At 43.8% G+C, this 16388-nt stretch overlaps 2 protein-coding genes across 4 annotated transcripts in view; one reads left to right on the forward strand and one right to left on the reverse strand.

The window, feature by feature from the left end:
• KDM4B (lysine demethylase 4B) overlaps window positions 1-16388 on the reverse strand; it is a 180834-nt gene that overhangs the window by 89259 nt on the left and 75187 nt on the right. For all 3 annotated transcript variants that reach the window (XM_080988779.1, XM_080988780.1, XM_080988781.1), the window contains exons 7-8: window positions 10526-10629; window positions 5000-5137 (exon numbers count right to left, since the gene is read on the reverse strand). In XM_080988779.1, the coding sequence (XP_080844905.1) occupies window positions 5000-5137; window positions 10526-10629 (242 nt within the window). The remainder of the gene's footprint in view (window positions 1-4999; window positions 5138-10525; window positions 10630-16388) is intronic.
• Window positions 1-16388, forward strand: part of LOC308467332 (perilipin-3-like) — a 175117-nt gene that overhangs the window by 11398 nt on the left and 147331 nt on the right. The window lies entirely within an intron of this gene.

The raw sequence follows: 16388 nt of genomic DNA on the forward strand, positions 1-16388 counted from the left end.
TTCTTCCTAATGTTTAGGTGGAATCTTCTTTCTTGTAGTTTGGATCCATTGCTCCCTGTCCGCTTCTCTGGAGCAGCAGAAAACAACCTTTCTCCTTCCTCTATGTGACATCCTTTTCTATATTTGAACATGGCTATCATATCACCCCTTAACCTCCTCTTCTCCAGGCTAAACATGCCCAGCTCCCTTAGCCGTTCCTCATAAGGCATCGTTTCCAGGCCTTTGACCATTTTGGTTGCCCTCCTCTGGACACGTTCCGGTTTGTCAGTGTCCTTCTTGTACTGTGGTGCCCAGAACTGGACACAGTACTCCAGGTGAGGTCTGACCAGAGCAGAATACAGTGGCACTATTACTTCCCTTGATCTAGATGCTATACTCCTATTGATGCAGCCCAGAATTGCACTGGCTTTTTTAGCTGCCGCATCGTTGTGGAAGAATTTTGTACATGATGGTACATGTTTCTGATCCATCCACCCTGGAGTTTAACATGGAACTGAAGCTACTTGTTCTTTTTGGTGGTATCCACTAGATCAAAGGAGCAGCCCACACCTTTCTCCCACTAAATTTAGATTTTTCCAATCCATCAATAATGAGATCCAATATAAGAATACCACTCTATTCTCTATTCTATACCACTCTATTCTGCCTTGGTTAGACCACACCTGGAATACTGTGTCCAATTCTGGGCCCCACAATTTAAGAAGGATGGTGAGAAGCTGGAACATGTGCAGAGGAGGGCAACCAAGATGATCAAGGGTCTGGAAACTAAGCCTTACGAGGAGTGCTTGAAGGAGCTGGGTATGCTTAGAATGGAAAAAAGGAAAATGAGAGGAGATAGGATGCCCATCTTCAAATATCTCAAGGGCTGTCACATGGAAGAAGGAACAAGCTTGTTTTCTCCTGCTCTGGAGGGGAGGACTCAAACCAATGGCTTCAATTTACAAGAAAGGAGATTCCGACTAAACATCAGGAAAAACTTTCGGACAGTAAGAGCTGTTTGACAGTGGAGCTGTCTCCCATGGGAGGTTGTGAACTCTCAGTCTGTGGAGGTTTTTAAGCAGAGTTTGGATGGCTATCTGTCATGAATGCTTTAGCTGAGATTCCTGCATTGTAGGGGGTTGGACTAGATGACCCTTGGGATCCCTTCCAACTCTAAGATTCTATGATAAATTTACATGTTGCCTGATTGTGGATGCAGTGTAGCACACTATTTGGGTAGGGTTTTTCTTGTTTTTATATGTTTGGTAATGTTTTGCTGGGTGCTTTTTATCATCACACCCCCTAGTTTGTTTCCATCAACCAGAAGGAAAGGATGCAGCCTGCCCTTCTCGACCAGCTGTTTTTACAACTGCTCTTTTGCATAGCACTGTTCTTGCACAGAACAGCTTTTATTATTTAAAAATAAAAATAAAAATTCCCCTTGTGGATAAAGGCATGGGGAAAGGGAAAACCAAGAAGGGGGGGGGGGGTACCACTTCATATGAAAGCTATTCCAAATCACTGCCTGCAGTAAACGTTTTTCAAACATCTATTTTGTTCAAATAATACTGAAAAACTTGTGTTTCAAAAAATAATACAGTGTGAGCAAACATGTTAACAAATAGCTGCACACAAGCCCATAAGTTTCTGAAATTGGGCGGGGAAGTGCCAATTGAGGGGACAACAATATACATGCTTTTAAGCAGCACCAACTAGTGAATGAGAAATACCCAACAGTCTTTGGAGGGACGAAATTGAAACTGCTCATGTACAGGCAAAGCCAAACATGGAAAGAGTGACCCACATATGCATGAATGCCCTAGTGTGGACACAGACAATCTGCTGGGAAAATAGTTGGTTTTTTTCCCTAAGATAAAAGCTGCAGTAATGTAAAAAGAGGCTTATTTGGGCTTCAAGATAGTATGTAAACCACAGCACTGTTAGGAAGAAACAGAAGACACTCAATCCTATGCACACTTACCTGGGAGTAAACCCAGTGAATTCAGTGAAACGAATTTCTTAATAACAAATAAATAAGCATGGGTTTTTTTGCCTATTAGATTTATATCCTAATCTATTCCAATAAATAATATATCCTTGAAAAATAAAAACACAACTCAGTTTCTCTCAGAAGAACCATGTCTGCAAGGTCCACAGCTTCTGATTCTCAATGTTCACGTGGAGCTTCATGGATTTCAAAAAAGGGAAGATCTGTTGGCTTCCACTCTTATTGCATGTTAGTTACTTGCTTTATTTTGTGTGTGTTATTCACAATCACTTATCAGTTTATTTCACCCGAAGATAAAGGAATCCAAGCAAAGTTAGAGGAGAGAGGCTGTGTTGTCCAAAAACCCTGCTACCCTGTTGCAGGGGAAGATGTTTGGCTACCACCGAGATGCTGCTCCATTCCCCAAAGCCTTAAAATGTCCCTTCCTCTCCCCCCACCCCACCATTTATCTGTGTATTGTTTTTCATCCTGGCTCCTCCTCGGAGTAGACTCTGGCTCCCAGGTCTGGGGGCAAGGCTGAAGCCCAGTAGGTTCCATCAAAGGAGTCAGCAAAGGAGTCAGGGTTCTTTGTGACTGAAGTATCATGGAATGAAATAGGTTTACATTCCCTTTTCCTTCTATACAACTTTCCCTCAGCTAAAGTCTTCCACCTTTGTTCCTAACATATTGGAAGCTTAGAAGAAGTTCCTCAATGGGATCACAAGATCTTCTGAAACACAGCTTGCCCAGTGCGATCAATCTGGAAGGGAGTTCAGGGCTTGCTGGAAGGGCACTCTCTATTGACCTGGGGCAGCAGCAATGTCTGATGAGCAATTACACTTGGAATGTGTTCCAGAACAGAGACTCCTCAATGGGGAAGTTGACATGGAAAGGTTTCCCTAAAGGCAGAAATTCTGAAAAGCCAAATTACCATTCTGGATAACACCAACTAAGTAAGCATGCACTGTGGGGTGATTGTCAGTGTGGAAAGAGAAGCACTGCTGCCCCTTGTGATAAAAAGCGAACAGCTGGGGCATCTCCTCCTCCTCCTCTCCCTAGGTCCCCCTACCTAGAGTGGATTGGAAAGTCTCCCCATCACTGCTTGTTCAGTAATTTCACGCTACAATGCCCAACAATGTAAGCACGGAGCCTCAATCTAAAGTCTCCACTTCCCAAATGTCACTTGTTTTTGAACACATGGCTAAACCCAAAATTGCTTTTAATATTAGAGCAGTTGCCCACTGGCAGCTGCCATAGTTAAAACTCTTCTCAGAATTTCCATGACAAACTACCATTTTCTGGGATCCAAAACAATGAAATTAGAGGTGTTGGGGTGAAAACCTAGCAAGCAAGGCCACAGCAGACAGGATCAGATTCCAAGTCCTCTAATAATAAAATTTGCTTAGATTAGCATGCTTTGTTTTAAAACGGAATGTCTTCAGACACAATTTTGTACTTAGGCCTCAGCACTACTTTAAAACCGAGTCTTGGGATTACAATTTCTCATGTGTGCTTCTCTTGCACCAGTGATTTTCCAGAGACCTGGAAGTAGAGACCCACTCCCCCAATCCCCAATTCAGAACTGGAATAACCCTCAACTCTTACATCGTCTGAAAATAAACCTTTTCAAGTGCAAGAGTAGACACTGACTACCCGAGGCAAGCCCAACCCATTTCTCCACGAGTCAATGTGTCTCATATAAAGGACCAGTAGTCAACCTCGTCCAGAAAGGGCTATTCTGTTTCAGGAATAGCTGGTGGTCACACCTCAGAGGCAGAAACAAGGCAGAATTATCTGCCCACAGTAGAGGCTAATTGGAAAGAGGCAAAGAGCAGTAAATCAAGCAGAGATACAGCAGACAGCTTTCTCTGTGGGACAGGTACTCTGGCCCAACCAGGACCTATTAACCATTTAACTGTTTTCTCTCACACACACGAGTAGTTCTCTCATGGCACACACTTTGAAAATTACTGACGGACACAAACATATTGTTACATTTTAGCACACTATTGGGGGAAAGCTAGGGCTTGCACCAGTGTGCCATGTTAGCCACATCAAAGGAAAAAGAACCATTGGGTGCATGTGACAGAGGCTCCAGGCATACAAACAAGCAGCTTAATGTCTAATGTTTTACAATTTTTAATGTGCTGTATGCTGCAGAGTGGCTTGAGAAACCCAGTCAGGTGTGCGGGGTATAAATATTATTATTATTATTATTATTATTATTATTAGCCAGAAATAGATGGAAGGGGCTGTCTGAGTCACATATCCTTAAAGGTACCCCTGCCCGTACGGGCCAGTCGTGTCCGACTCTAGGGTTGTGCGCCCATCTCACTTAAGAGGCCGGGGGCCAGCGCTGTCCGGAGACACTTCTGGGTCACGTGGCCAGCATGACAAAGCTGCTCTGGCGAGCCAGCACCAGCGCAGCACACGGAAACGCCGTTTACCTTCCCGCTATAAAGCGGTACCTATTTATCTACTTGCACTTAGGGGTGCTTTCGAACTGCTAGGTGGGCAGGAGCTGGGACCGAAAGACGGGAGCTCACCCCGCCGCGGGGATTTGAACCGCCGACCATGCGATCGGCAAGCCCTAGGCACTGAGGTTTTACCCACAGTGCCACCCGCGTCCCCCCCCCAAAAAAAAATCACAGTAAACCCCAGGAAACCATGGTTTGCTAACTGGGAGCCAGCCTGAGGAGTGTGAACTCTTTTCCAATCCCAGCACACGTTCCACATACACACCCGCTCCTTGTTTGCCTTGACTGTGGTTAAGCCTTATATGTGCTAACTCTGTCTGTTAACACTAGGCAGGGTTCCCATCTGAAACAGATTTTAAAACCAGAGTTTGAAGTGCCTTTGCAAACTTCAGCCAGGTAGAATGAACCATGATGCTGGTGTGAACTCAATGGTTCAGTCACGGTTTAGGCAGAAAATCAGCAGGAAACCTGAGCCAGGCAGACCGGCTCCCAATTTGCAAGGCAAGCTTTGTAATTTGCCCCATACCAACTAAAGCACCAGGATGTGGGAACTTACTTGGGTGGCCATCTTGCCATAGTCGATCCACCGAAGTGTGGCGAAGTTGGTGGACTCTGCACAGTTGAACCCGTGATTAAATCCTGCATGGTAGCCATAAGGGAAAGTAATCATGAACTCTCCGGCTTCTTGGGTGATCTGAAAACAGGAAAGGAAGAAAAGAATATGCCATTATCAAGCAAAGAGGTAGCAAAGCTTCGACCAAGGCAATGTGACCTTTTAAAAGAAATAAATCTGTATTTGTAGTAAGAGGGATGACAAGAAGTACCCCTACACTGAAACCAAGATGGTGGGCTGATTATGGTGACCCAGCACTGCTTTCAGGACTCTCCGTATATGTTTGTGGGATCTCTTAGGAAAGACGGCTACCCCTTCTAGAAATATGGTTTTCCACAAGGAATTCTCATGGGAACAAAATAATGCAGGGAGGAATTGCATACATTCACCAACGCAGGTGACCTGCAATAAAATCTTTGCATGCCCCACCAGGGTCCCAACCAACTCCCCCCACATTGGCTTTATGCTGCCTGAAATCCAAGCCCCACAATCTTTTAGTGTACTGGGAAGGCCAAAGGCACACTTCTCCAGTCAGACATCACATGCAACAAAAACATTTCAGAAAGGCTTTTGACAAAGTGCCCTATGATATTCTTGTGAGGAAGTTGGTAAGATGTGGGTTGAATGAGGCAACTGTTAGGTAGATTCATAGCTGGTTGACTGACCAAACCCAAAGAGTACTCATTAATGGTTCCTTATCATCCTGGGGAAAAGTGGTAAGTGGGTGCCGCAGGGTCCTGTCCTGGGCTCATTAACAACGTCTTTGTAAATGACTTGGCTGAAGGAACAGAGGGGATGCTCATCAAATTTGCAGATGACACCAAACTGGGAGAGGTAGCCAATGTCACAGAAGACAGAATCAGAATTCAAAATGACCTTAACAGATTGGAGACCTGGGCCCAAACCAACAAAATGAATTTCAATGCGGACAAATGCCAGGTTATAAACCAGCTGCACACATATAAGGTGGGGGATACCTAGCTTGCCAGGAGTACATGTGAAAAGAATCTAGGAGTCTTGGTGGACCATAAGCTTAACATGAGTAAACACTGTGAGGCAGCAGCAAAAATAAGCTAATGCTATTCTAGCCTGCATTAACAGAGGTAGAGTGTCCAGATCAAGGGAAGTAATAGTACCACTTATTTTGCATTGGAGTTCTGTGTTCATTTCTGGGCACCACAATTTAAGAAGGCTGTTGACAAGTTGGAACATGTGCAGAGGAGGGCAAACAAGCTGATCAAGGGTCTGGAAACGAAGCCTTATGAGGAATGGTTGAAGGAGCTGGGTATGTTTAGCCCGGAAAAGAGGAGACTGAGAGGAGATATGATATCCATCTTCAAATATCTCAAGGACTGTCACGTGGAAGAGGGAACAAGCTGGTTCTCTCTTGCTCTGGAGGGAAAAACTCAAACCAATGGCTTCAAGTTATAAGAAAGGAGATTCCGACTAAACAACAGGGAAAACATTCTGGCATAAGAGCTGTTTGACAGTGGAACAGACTCCCACAAGAGGTGGTGGACGCTCCTTCCTTGGAGGTTTTTAAGTAGAGGTTGGACGACCATCTGTCAAGCATGCTTTAGCTGAGATTCCTGCATTGCAGGGGTTGGACTAGATGACCCTTGGTTCCCTTTCAGCTCTATGATTCTATGAAATATAATAAAGAAATCTCAAGACCACCATAAACTACAGAAATGCTGTCACTGTCTGCAGAAGGGGATCGAAGTGACAGTATTGAGTCTGGCAATTTCAGTCGCCATGGCAAATGTGCAGCATCCTCATATGACAGGCCCCAGGTATTCTTCCCAAACTAAGGTGCTGCTGGGGGGGGGGGAGAAGAGAAGAAGGGTAGTCTCTGCAGTAGCATGGCAACTTTTAGTCCTCTCTCCAGTTCCAGTGTTAAGAGGAAGACAGGAGATTGTTTTGCCACTGCATTAGAAAAGCACTCCAGAGGAACAAATTAATCAACCCCCTCAACTCTTCCCAACTCTGTAGTTGGAGAAGTGGAGGAGGCTTCTGCAGGCAGTGCCTTGCCAGGACATCTTGGAGCTGGGAAGGGGAGTGAAAGATTGTCCTTGACCTTGCACAGAGAAGCAGCCCAAGAAGCAAATAGAGGGCAGGTTTCTGGCAACCACAGTTTTTGGCTTAGTTATCGAGTCCAGGCAAAAAAAGTGGACCTCTACTCTAAAACCATTATTTGCCAGTCTCAAGTGGAGCATATTAGGCAGGTGTAGTCCGAGTCCTCGCAAGCAACGCTGCACATATCTCAGCAGCTGTATACTCAAAACACAGGCATATTTGTACAGTGGGGGAATCAAACACTAGAGAAGCACTGTCGTTTCAACCACTCACCAAAGTCCACAATACAGTAACTCTGCTTTCAAGTTTTTGCGTCTTTCACAAAGATTTTCCCCACTTTCCCCTAAATCATTCCCCTTTCACTTATATTACACATGTGAGACATCTAAATCAGAGGTACCAAGGAAGAAATCAAGAGTGGGACAAACTTTCATAGGATGAAATTAAAGAACCAGGATGTCAAGCACCAATTTCATATTCATCATGTTTGCAACAGCACTCTGTGTGTGTGTGTGTGTGAGAGAGAGAGGGGGGGGGGAGGGGGAATATGAATGAGCTGGCACCCACTTTTCTTGTTTCTCTGCCACCAGAGTGGAGAGGTTTGGGGAAAACCACATCCTTACTTATTATGTAATTGGGGAGCTGAGGTCTTAAAACATCTGGTTTTCCTCATTTCAGAGGGAAAGAGAGTTTGATCATTTGATTTGGACAACCAAAGAAGGGGAAACTGGCTCATGCATAAAGGAAGGCCTTCTATACACCTCCATGTACTCACAACTTGGGTGTTTGCTTTAAAAACTGGGGTCCCTCTGAAGAACAACTAACATCAGGTCTGCTGCGCATCACCAACTAGCCTGCCACCCTCTGGATTGGTTGTCTCTATCCTTATTACCACATAATTGTACAAAAACTTTCCAACTGGCTGAGTTGGGCATTAACTAACATAGGAAGGGAAAATGTCATAAGGATTTCTCCACCTGATGGGCCAAAATGTCTTCAGCCAGCCCTGACTGAGGCAGCAGCACCACCAGCAGCAGCAGCAGCAAGCAATGCTCCTGAGGCATGAAAAGTGACTAGTTAAAATGCTGCTGCGACTTACTGAGGTGCTAACGTGTCACAGCCTAATTCTTAAGCATGAAGACTTTACTCAAAAGAATGTTTAAGAGGGACAACCATCTGCACTCACGACCTCCCTCCCCTCCCCTGAGGAGAGCCAGCCTGTCAGCAGTACTGTAAGAGGCTTTGTATTCCTCTGCTTCTCCCGATACAGGTGAGAGAAGTTCAGGCCTGGCCTCTGGTGCCCAGCTCCACTTGAACCTGTTCATAAATCAAGGCAAAGCTGCAGACAGTTAAGTTAAGCAGACAGAGAGATTATGCTCCTGTCAGAAAATCTACATCCCTGTGTCTTCATCCCAAGACCCACAGTGCATATCCTCCTCACATCACTGCTGTCAACATTATCCCGCCAATAAATTAGAAAAGCACTCCAGGTGACGGATGGGCTTGGGTAGAAAAGTAATAACTATTGAGGAAAAGCCAGCACCGGCTGCCACTCACAGTGAAAAGCCCTGAATTTACTGACTTCTGCAAGGCCTTCACAGAATAAATGGAGAAATCAATAGCGGATTACAGAAATACACATTTTTAATTATTAAAAAGCTCAGGTATCGATCTGATTTCTTTAGAGAAGTAAATACCATTACTAAGATTTATAAACACCCAGGTATTTGCCCTGTTTGAAGCCTGCCAGGAATTTTGATGCATTTGTGGAGGGAGAAATGGGAGGAACCTTTGGCTTGCTTTCTGTGAATGGAGGCCACTTCTGGAGAGGGCTGCTGCTTTAAGTTAGGCTGGACTTGATTGGGACAAAGGAGGTCCTCCTGCATCACCTTACCACAATGTGGCCTCAGAGGAGGAGCAAGGAGCTGTCAAGGAAAGCAACATCCCTCCCCTGCTGGGGGCCAGGCCCTCAGAATCTTAAGGCCAACCTTCCCTTGTCTTCAAAAGAAAAGGCATTCAGCATTCACAGATTCACCAGCCTTTAAGAGGCCTCCATTCTTGCATTGTGTACACATTGAAACAGAATTCTATGCCAGTTTCCCACACAGAGATTTTGCAAGGGCTCTCTCCCATGTTCTGTGTAAATGCTGCAGCCTGACCAACATCTACTCAGTCTGACAAATAAAGTGTCAGAAAAAGCAGGCTCAACACAAAGTCTTAATGCCAAAGATAGAACACCCTCTCTGGTGTCCTGCAAGTCATATTCTTCCCTACTGTGAACAGCCATTCCTTTCAGGACTGTGTGATACCCCTTTCTCAGGTGGTGTTTAAGACTGCACTAAACTTCCTACATCCTTAAAATAATTAGAAAACGTAAAGAGAGGTGTGCAATTCAAGAAAACTTTTATAGCACTATTTTTCATGCTGAAAGCTGAAATGATTCTTCTCACTCCATTTTCAATGAAGACATCATTACACTTTGGAAAAGAGCTATGCAGGTTGCTTAATGGCCAATGCATGCCTTGCTTAAACCTGTCTTCTATATTCTCACAACTACAAACTACCTTAAACATCAACAGTTCAACTGGCAAAGAAAAATGGTGGACTGGAGAGGTGAAGTCACTATAGGATTCCAACACAATTCCTCCCCTGCAGGGAATGAGGGAAGGGGACTGAATTTCTACCCTATTTTTTCAGTTCCCACACTCCTTTGAGAGGAACAATGAAAAAGGAAGAGAAGCAGAGTGGAGCTAATGTTTCTGGCAGGATCTTGTGCTACACCTTTTAATTTCATTTTTGCACAGATTTAGGGTAGAAGAAACGAAAGTGGTCCCATTTTATCCTCCCAACAGTAAGGGTGAGAGACTTGGCCAAGGCCATCAAGCAAAGAACACTTCCTTCAACCCTGAGTATTAGTCTAGCTATCAACCAGTCCCAAATATATGGTGGTAGGTTTTTTTTAAACAATGTCCTCAAGAGAATGGTTGCCACACAACATCAGGCATTCTTGGGTAATGCCGATTGTCTAGATTAATTTCAATTGGGTTTCTTCAATTGGGAAACCCAGCCAGATGGGCAGCTGAGGAAGGAATTAAGAGTACCATGCTTCACAAGTTCCACAGTACTAGTTTTGATGGCTCTTTTTCAACCACTACAACCTCAAACCACCATGGATCTCAAAGGGTTCACAATAATAAAACAAAATTTACAGATTTGTCTCTGGAAGTAAAAATGCATCATCATCAAGTTATTTCCCTCAACCAGAACATTGAACCTAGCTCAGAACCCTACTTTTGGGTGTTTAACGTAACATAACAGTATGCTGGAGGATTCAGCTCTCGACCAGCATTCTCTGAAAACCTGTGTATGTCCTGAAACATTATCCATACATACCCGGTCAAAAGGGATGCCGTATTTCTTCAAGATAGATGGTGAAATGAGGGTCATCTTGTGGCGGAGGAAGGCGTCGCACCCTTGAGAGCTCCCAGGGAAAAATCCTGCAGGAGGATTCAGGAGAGAAACTATTACCATCACTGACCCTCAGGCCCCCTTCCAACTCTACAATTCTTTGAGTCTATGATTTTGTATCCCAAGGGAATCCCCTCTGACCACCTAGAGGAAGTGCCAACAGCTGCATACTTGTTACTTATCCAGGCATCATTTTTCTCATGTATGTATAAAAGCTTTAAGAGGGGAGGGAGGCAGCACCATCATAAACCCTCAAAGTTCAAACTAGGCAAGTAAGATGCACAAGGACCGCCTCTCTCCATATGAACCTACCTGGACTCTGAGATCATATTCTGAAGCCCTTCGCTGTGTGCCTCCTCAAAGTCCATGAGAGGTCCAGTGGGTGGCAACACAAGAACAGGCCTTTTCTGCAGTGTTTCCCTGTTTCTGGAATGCTCTCCCCAGGAAAGTTCAGCTCACACCTTCATTATACACCTTTAAGTGCCAGGCAAAAATGTTCCTGTTTAACCCCTGTGTTGTGGACAGGGGGGGGATTATTGGGTTGTTTGGGTTTTTATTATGTATTTTGTGTCTTTTATACTGTGATTTTATGTTGTGAACTGCCCTGAGATCTACGGGTATAGGGTGGAATACAATAATAATAAATAACAAATAATAATAATAATAATAATAATAATGAAAAGTAGTAATGTGTAATAGGGAGCTCCCTGCCCCACCCACCCACAAACTCAAATAAATATGTTTTGAACATGCTCAGACTAACTATGACCAGATGAAGATAAATCAGCAGGCAGAGCCCCTAGGTTTGTGCAAGCAGGAAAGTGGAGAAAGGTGGAAACATGGTAGTTTTGCTTGGTAATCTCTGGAGGGAAGCAAAACCTACTGGAAGCAGAAGCTGCACTTTCAGCCTAATCCACACAAACAGCAGGTGGTGTCAAAACTGTTTCTCTGAAGGTATGCAGACTGCAGGTGATGGATCACAGAGCTAAGTTTCCCTGTGAAAAATACTCTCTACTAGGCTCAAAAGCAGCTCAAACTATTTTTTTCTCCCATGCTAGTTTTCTACACATGATTGTGTGTCTAATCTCTCAGCTGCCGTCCAAAAACAGTTTTATCACCTTATCCTCTGGGTTGGATTTTGCTCACTGTAGACCTACTGAAATTAATGGATTAAACAAAATAAAAAAATTCCTTCCAGTAGCACCTTAGAGACCAACTAAGTTTGTTATTGGTATGAGCTTTCGTGTACAAGCACACTTCTTCAGATACCAATGGATTAAAGTTACTAGTATGACTAACATTGGATACCACTGTGTGTGTGAGTATAATAAATACTGAATAGCTTTGCTGGTAGAGCATGAGACTCTTAATCTCAAGGTTGCGGGTATGAGCCCCACAATGAGCAAAAAGATTCCTGCATTGCATAGATTCCTATGAGAAACCATCATGGCAAGAGTGTGTGCATCCCTTCAAAATGGAATGGAAAGGAGCTGCAATGGATAAAAATTCTGTTGTCCGTTATGTGTGGGCCAGCAATATGAGATTATATTACACCCATCCTCAACACACAGCACTGGCTGTTACTGAGCTATCAGGCACAATTCAAGATGCTGGCACTATAGTACAAAGCCATAAATGGCTCAGGAATACCTTTTTTTTTTTATTTATTTAACAGAATTTGCATACTGCAGAAGTATAAAAGGCTTCTAAGCGTGTGTGTGTTTTTAACCCATTACCAACCAACCTTGGGAAAACATCACCACCAGAGGCAGGGCCTTCTTGGCGGCAAAACCCCATTTAATATGACACTTACTGAACCACATCAACTGCAATTGCAACAGTTGAGCTTTAGCTGGTATCTTATGAAGCAACTTGTATGTGTTACTTTAGGCGCTAGAGTACCCAAGTTAATATGCTATCATCATCCTGAAGGTTACATTTCTCCACAACTCTATCCGCCTCCTCCTCAGCAGGCCTTTACACATTTCTTGGTTAGCACTAAGAAGAATGTTCTCCAGTGGGGGTTTGTGCTCCCTCGAAATCAGAAGGAAATATCCTATGCAAGCTCTTAGTATTCCACAAAAAACTCATGCTGTTATGAAGCATGTTACATGAATGCACCCGAAGCACGAAGAAAAAATGCTGAGTCTCAGAAAACTACCACAGGTATAAGGTATTTGTTCTTTTAAACGACTCTTCAGCGCTCAAGATTTCTATAGCAGCTGGCAGAATCCGGTGCACGTGCTTGCAAAGGTTCGGATATATCCCAGAAACCATCTTTCTGAATAGCCCTGCAGCAAACTAGTATTCCAATTGAATAAGCACTGAATGGGCCATTTTGTGTGAAATCCTCCAAAGTGGTTACTGAATTCTGAAAGCTCTCCTTTGCTTGTATCATCAAGACCACTCTTCCAATCACAAGGTCATGTGCAACCATTATGTAGATCAGGTTAAGAGTGCAGCTTTGTTTCTACATCTATAATCAGAAATATTGACCTGATATTTTGCTGAGGAACAGTGAGTATAGTTGAATTCCACTGCACCCAAACCAGTCCTCCTTTAATCTGAAGTGCCGGCAACAGAATCCAAGGGACATCACCCATTTTGAGAACACATAATCTAGTAGAAATGTAACCGTCCCACACAACTAAGGCATGGCCAACATTCTGTTCCTTTCTATATGCCTTGTGTCAATGCCACACATCTCACACCATGAGCTTCATCAGCTTTAGTATCTTGATCTGCAAACACCTATATTGCCATACAATGTATTTTTACCCACTTAAAAGAGTTTTAACAAATTGGCTCTCGTTGTCAAAAGCAACATGTGCAGTGGCGATTTTCAGGAGTTGTGAACAGTACCCTCATTGCTACATGTCAATTTCTATTTTCGGTTTTTCAAACTATGTTGCAGCAGACAATGACCTTGTAGGCCTCCAACTTCAATGATCTTTCTATTTCCAACCCTGCTATTATAGCTAACCCAAGCTGAGAATGCCTTGCTGGCTTCATTCTTCTATTAGTGGCAGCATAAAACACATCCTGAGAGAATGATTTAATCTCCCTTTTCGTGTCCTCATTTTTTCCTCTCCTTGGTTCAAGCTCTGGAGTGTAAAGAATGGCTTCAGTTTAAGTCTGGAGCACCTTCCTCTCCTTCTAAATAACATGCTTCAGAGGCAGAGTGTCTGGAATAGGGCATTTGTCACGTCAGCACTGAATAACCCCTTGTTCAGAAGAAAAGCTGTATCCTTTACACAAATGCTCAATTCAATTATTGCTCCTCTCATAACATTTTGTCGATCCAGATGGAACCCTTACATTAGCAAGTACTATGCGGAGACTCCACATCCTGCTATCCACATCACTTCTATCAACATGCCAAGGTTTTCACCGATAGGTACTACCGATTTAAAAGTTCCTGCTGTGCCTGCATGTTTAAGTCCTTTCATTGTCTGTAACCAGTTGTGTAGGGCCTGAATGTCCTCTGGCAGAAACGCTACACTTTCCTGAAGGAGACACTCATCTATTAAAGTACAAAATGGCACCACATGTGGATGAGTGTACATGCCTTGTTCTGATACCACAATATCTTCTGCTGGCTCTTCTGATTGCATTTGGAATTCAAAAAATTTACAATAATAAACCTCCTTTGCCCCTATGCCATGGATTCCAGTAGCAATGGCTTCAACCTTAGGCAGCTAGTGATGACCTTTAAAGCTCTAAATAGCATGGGGTCAGATTATTTGACAGACCACCAGCATCTCTATCTGCCTGCCCATGCCTCTGAAGCCCTACTGAGGTGTACACCTATCAAGGTGAGACTGGGGAGCACATGGATGACAGCACTATTGGCAGTGGCTCCACAATTAGGGAATACAATTCTTCAGGACATAAGCCAGACACCATTCCTCGTGGGCTATAAAATGCTTTAAATATGCAATGTAGCCTTTAGTAAACAAATGGGGTTGCAGTATTATTATTTTGGTCTGGTTTGGATAATTTTTGTACCTTCCTGGCCATAAAGTCAGCTTTTAATACTGCATGTAATATCATTTTGTTGTCTTAAAGGTAAAGGTAAAGGTACCCCTCACCGCTAGGTCTAGTCACGAACGACTCTGGGGTTGTGGCACTCATCTCGCTTTACTGGCCAAGGGAGCCAGTGTACAGCTTCTGGGTCATGTGGCCAGCGTGACTAAGCCGCTTCTGGTGAACCAGAGCAGCGCACGGAAATGCCGTTTACCTTCTCGCCGGAGCGGTACCTATTTATCTACTTGCACCTGACGTGCTTTCGAACTGCTAGGTGGGCAGGAACTGGGACCGAACAACGGGAGCTCACCTCGTCGCAGGGATTCGAATTGCGGACCTTCTGATTGGCAAGCCCTAGGCTCTGTGGTTTAGACCACAGCGCCACCTGCTTACAAACACTTGTTATCTTACAAGGTTTTAAATTTGTATTTTATTGTAAGTATTGTACTGTATGACATGCAATTATAAAAACATTTATTCAATCAACTAACCATGGCTAGAAGAATCCAGTTCTCCAAGCTAGGAACCTTAGAAGTTGCCTGGTACAGAGTCAGACCATTGGGTCCATCTAGCTCAGTATCATTCAGATTGGCTGGTAATGGTTCTCAAGGGTTTCATGTAGGGTCTCTACCAACCTTACCTTGAGATGAAACTGAAACCTTCTGCATGCAAAATAAATTCTCTACTAGAGGATTTCAATCTCCTTTACATGTGTGCAGAAGGAGAAGGGAGGGGAAGGAAGTGTGCTAGCCAAAGGCTTCTCCAGACCCATTCCCATAACCGGGCCATAAGTTAATTTAGGAAGATGATAAATTTTTGTTTTCGAACAGTAATTTGTTTGGTTACATGTGCAAAAGCAAATCTGGGAACTCACCTGAAGCATGGATGCAACATTTGTGCTGGGAGGATAAACTAGTTTGAAAAATGAGGCAAACCACAGAAGATACAGCCACAGAGAGCAATCTTGTCTGTTTTCTATCACTGTGACCAAATATGTTAATGCCTATAAGAACTGGCCCCTGTCTTCACTGCACATGTCTCTGTAGGAGAGTACTGTTAAGAGTTTGTTGCGAAATTTGGAAAATAAGGACCTTATCTCAAAGGCAACACCATTGTGGGTTCTGGCTCCAGCACATGCTGCACAACTGAATTCTGCTGGGATAATGTGGAAGCAGACTTGGAAAATTCTCCAAGGGCACCTGGCATTTGCTTCTGGCACCCAGGAATTTACATTTTCTCATTATTGCACAGGGCAGATGCTAGTGTCAATGTGCTGCTGGCTTCAGAATGGCATCTGGGAGTGTAAGATATTTTTCTACCCTTGGATTGATCCAAAGGAGATTCTGGCTAAAAACGTTCTGACAGTAAGAGGCGTTCGACATTGGAACGGTCTCCCTTGGAAGGTTGTGGACTCTCTTTCCTTGAAGGGCTTTAAGCAGAGGTTGGGTGGTTATCTGTTATGGATGAGATTCCTGCGTTGAAGGAGGTTGAACTGGATGACCCTTGCAGTCCTTTTCAACTCTACAATTCTCTGATTTTATGATCCTGGTCATGACTCATGGCACTAAAGTAACTCACTCTCTAGCCTTGGGATTTTGCATCAGTCAATGCTTCCACTATATGCTGCTGATTAAACAGGTCCCAGTGGGCAAGCAGGGGGAGAATGCTGGGAGTGGAGGTAGGGAAGAGGAGGAAACATACAGGGAGCAAAATATAATTCCAACACTTGAACAACAAAACACTAATTGATGCTACATAATGG

The sequence above is a fragment of the Podarcis pityusensis genome (genome assembly GCF_964106645.2).
Source record: "Podarcis pityusensis genome assembly, chromosome: 18".
Taxonomy (NCBI): domain Eukaryota; kingdom Metazoa; phylum Chordata; class Lepidosauria; order Squamata; family Lacertidae; genus Podarcis; species Podarcis pityusensis.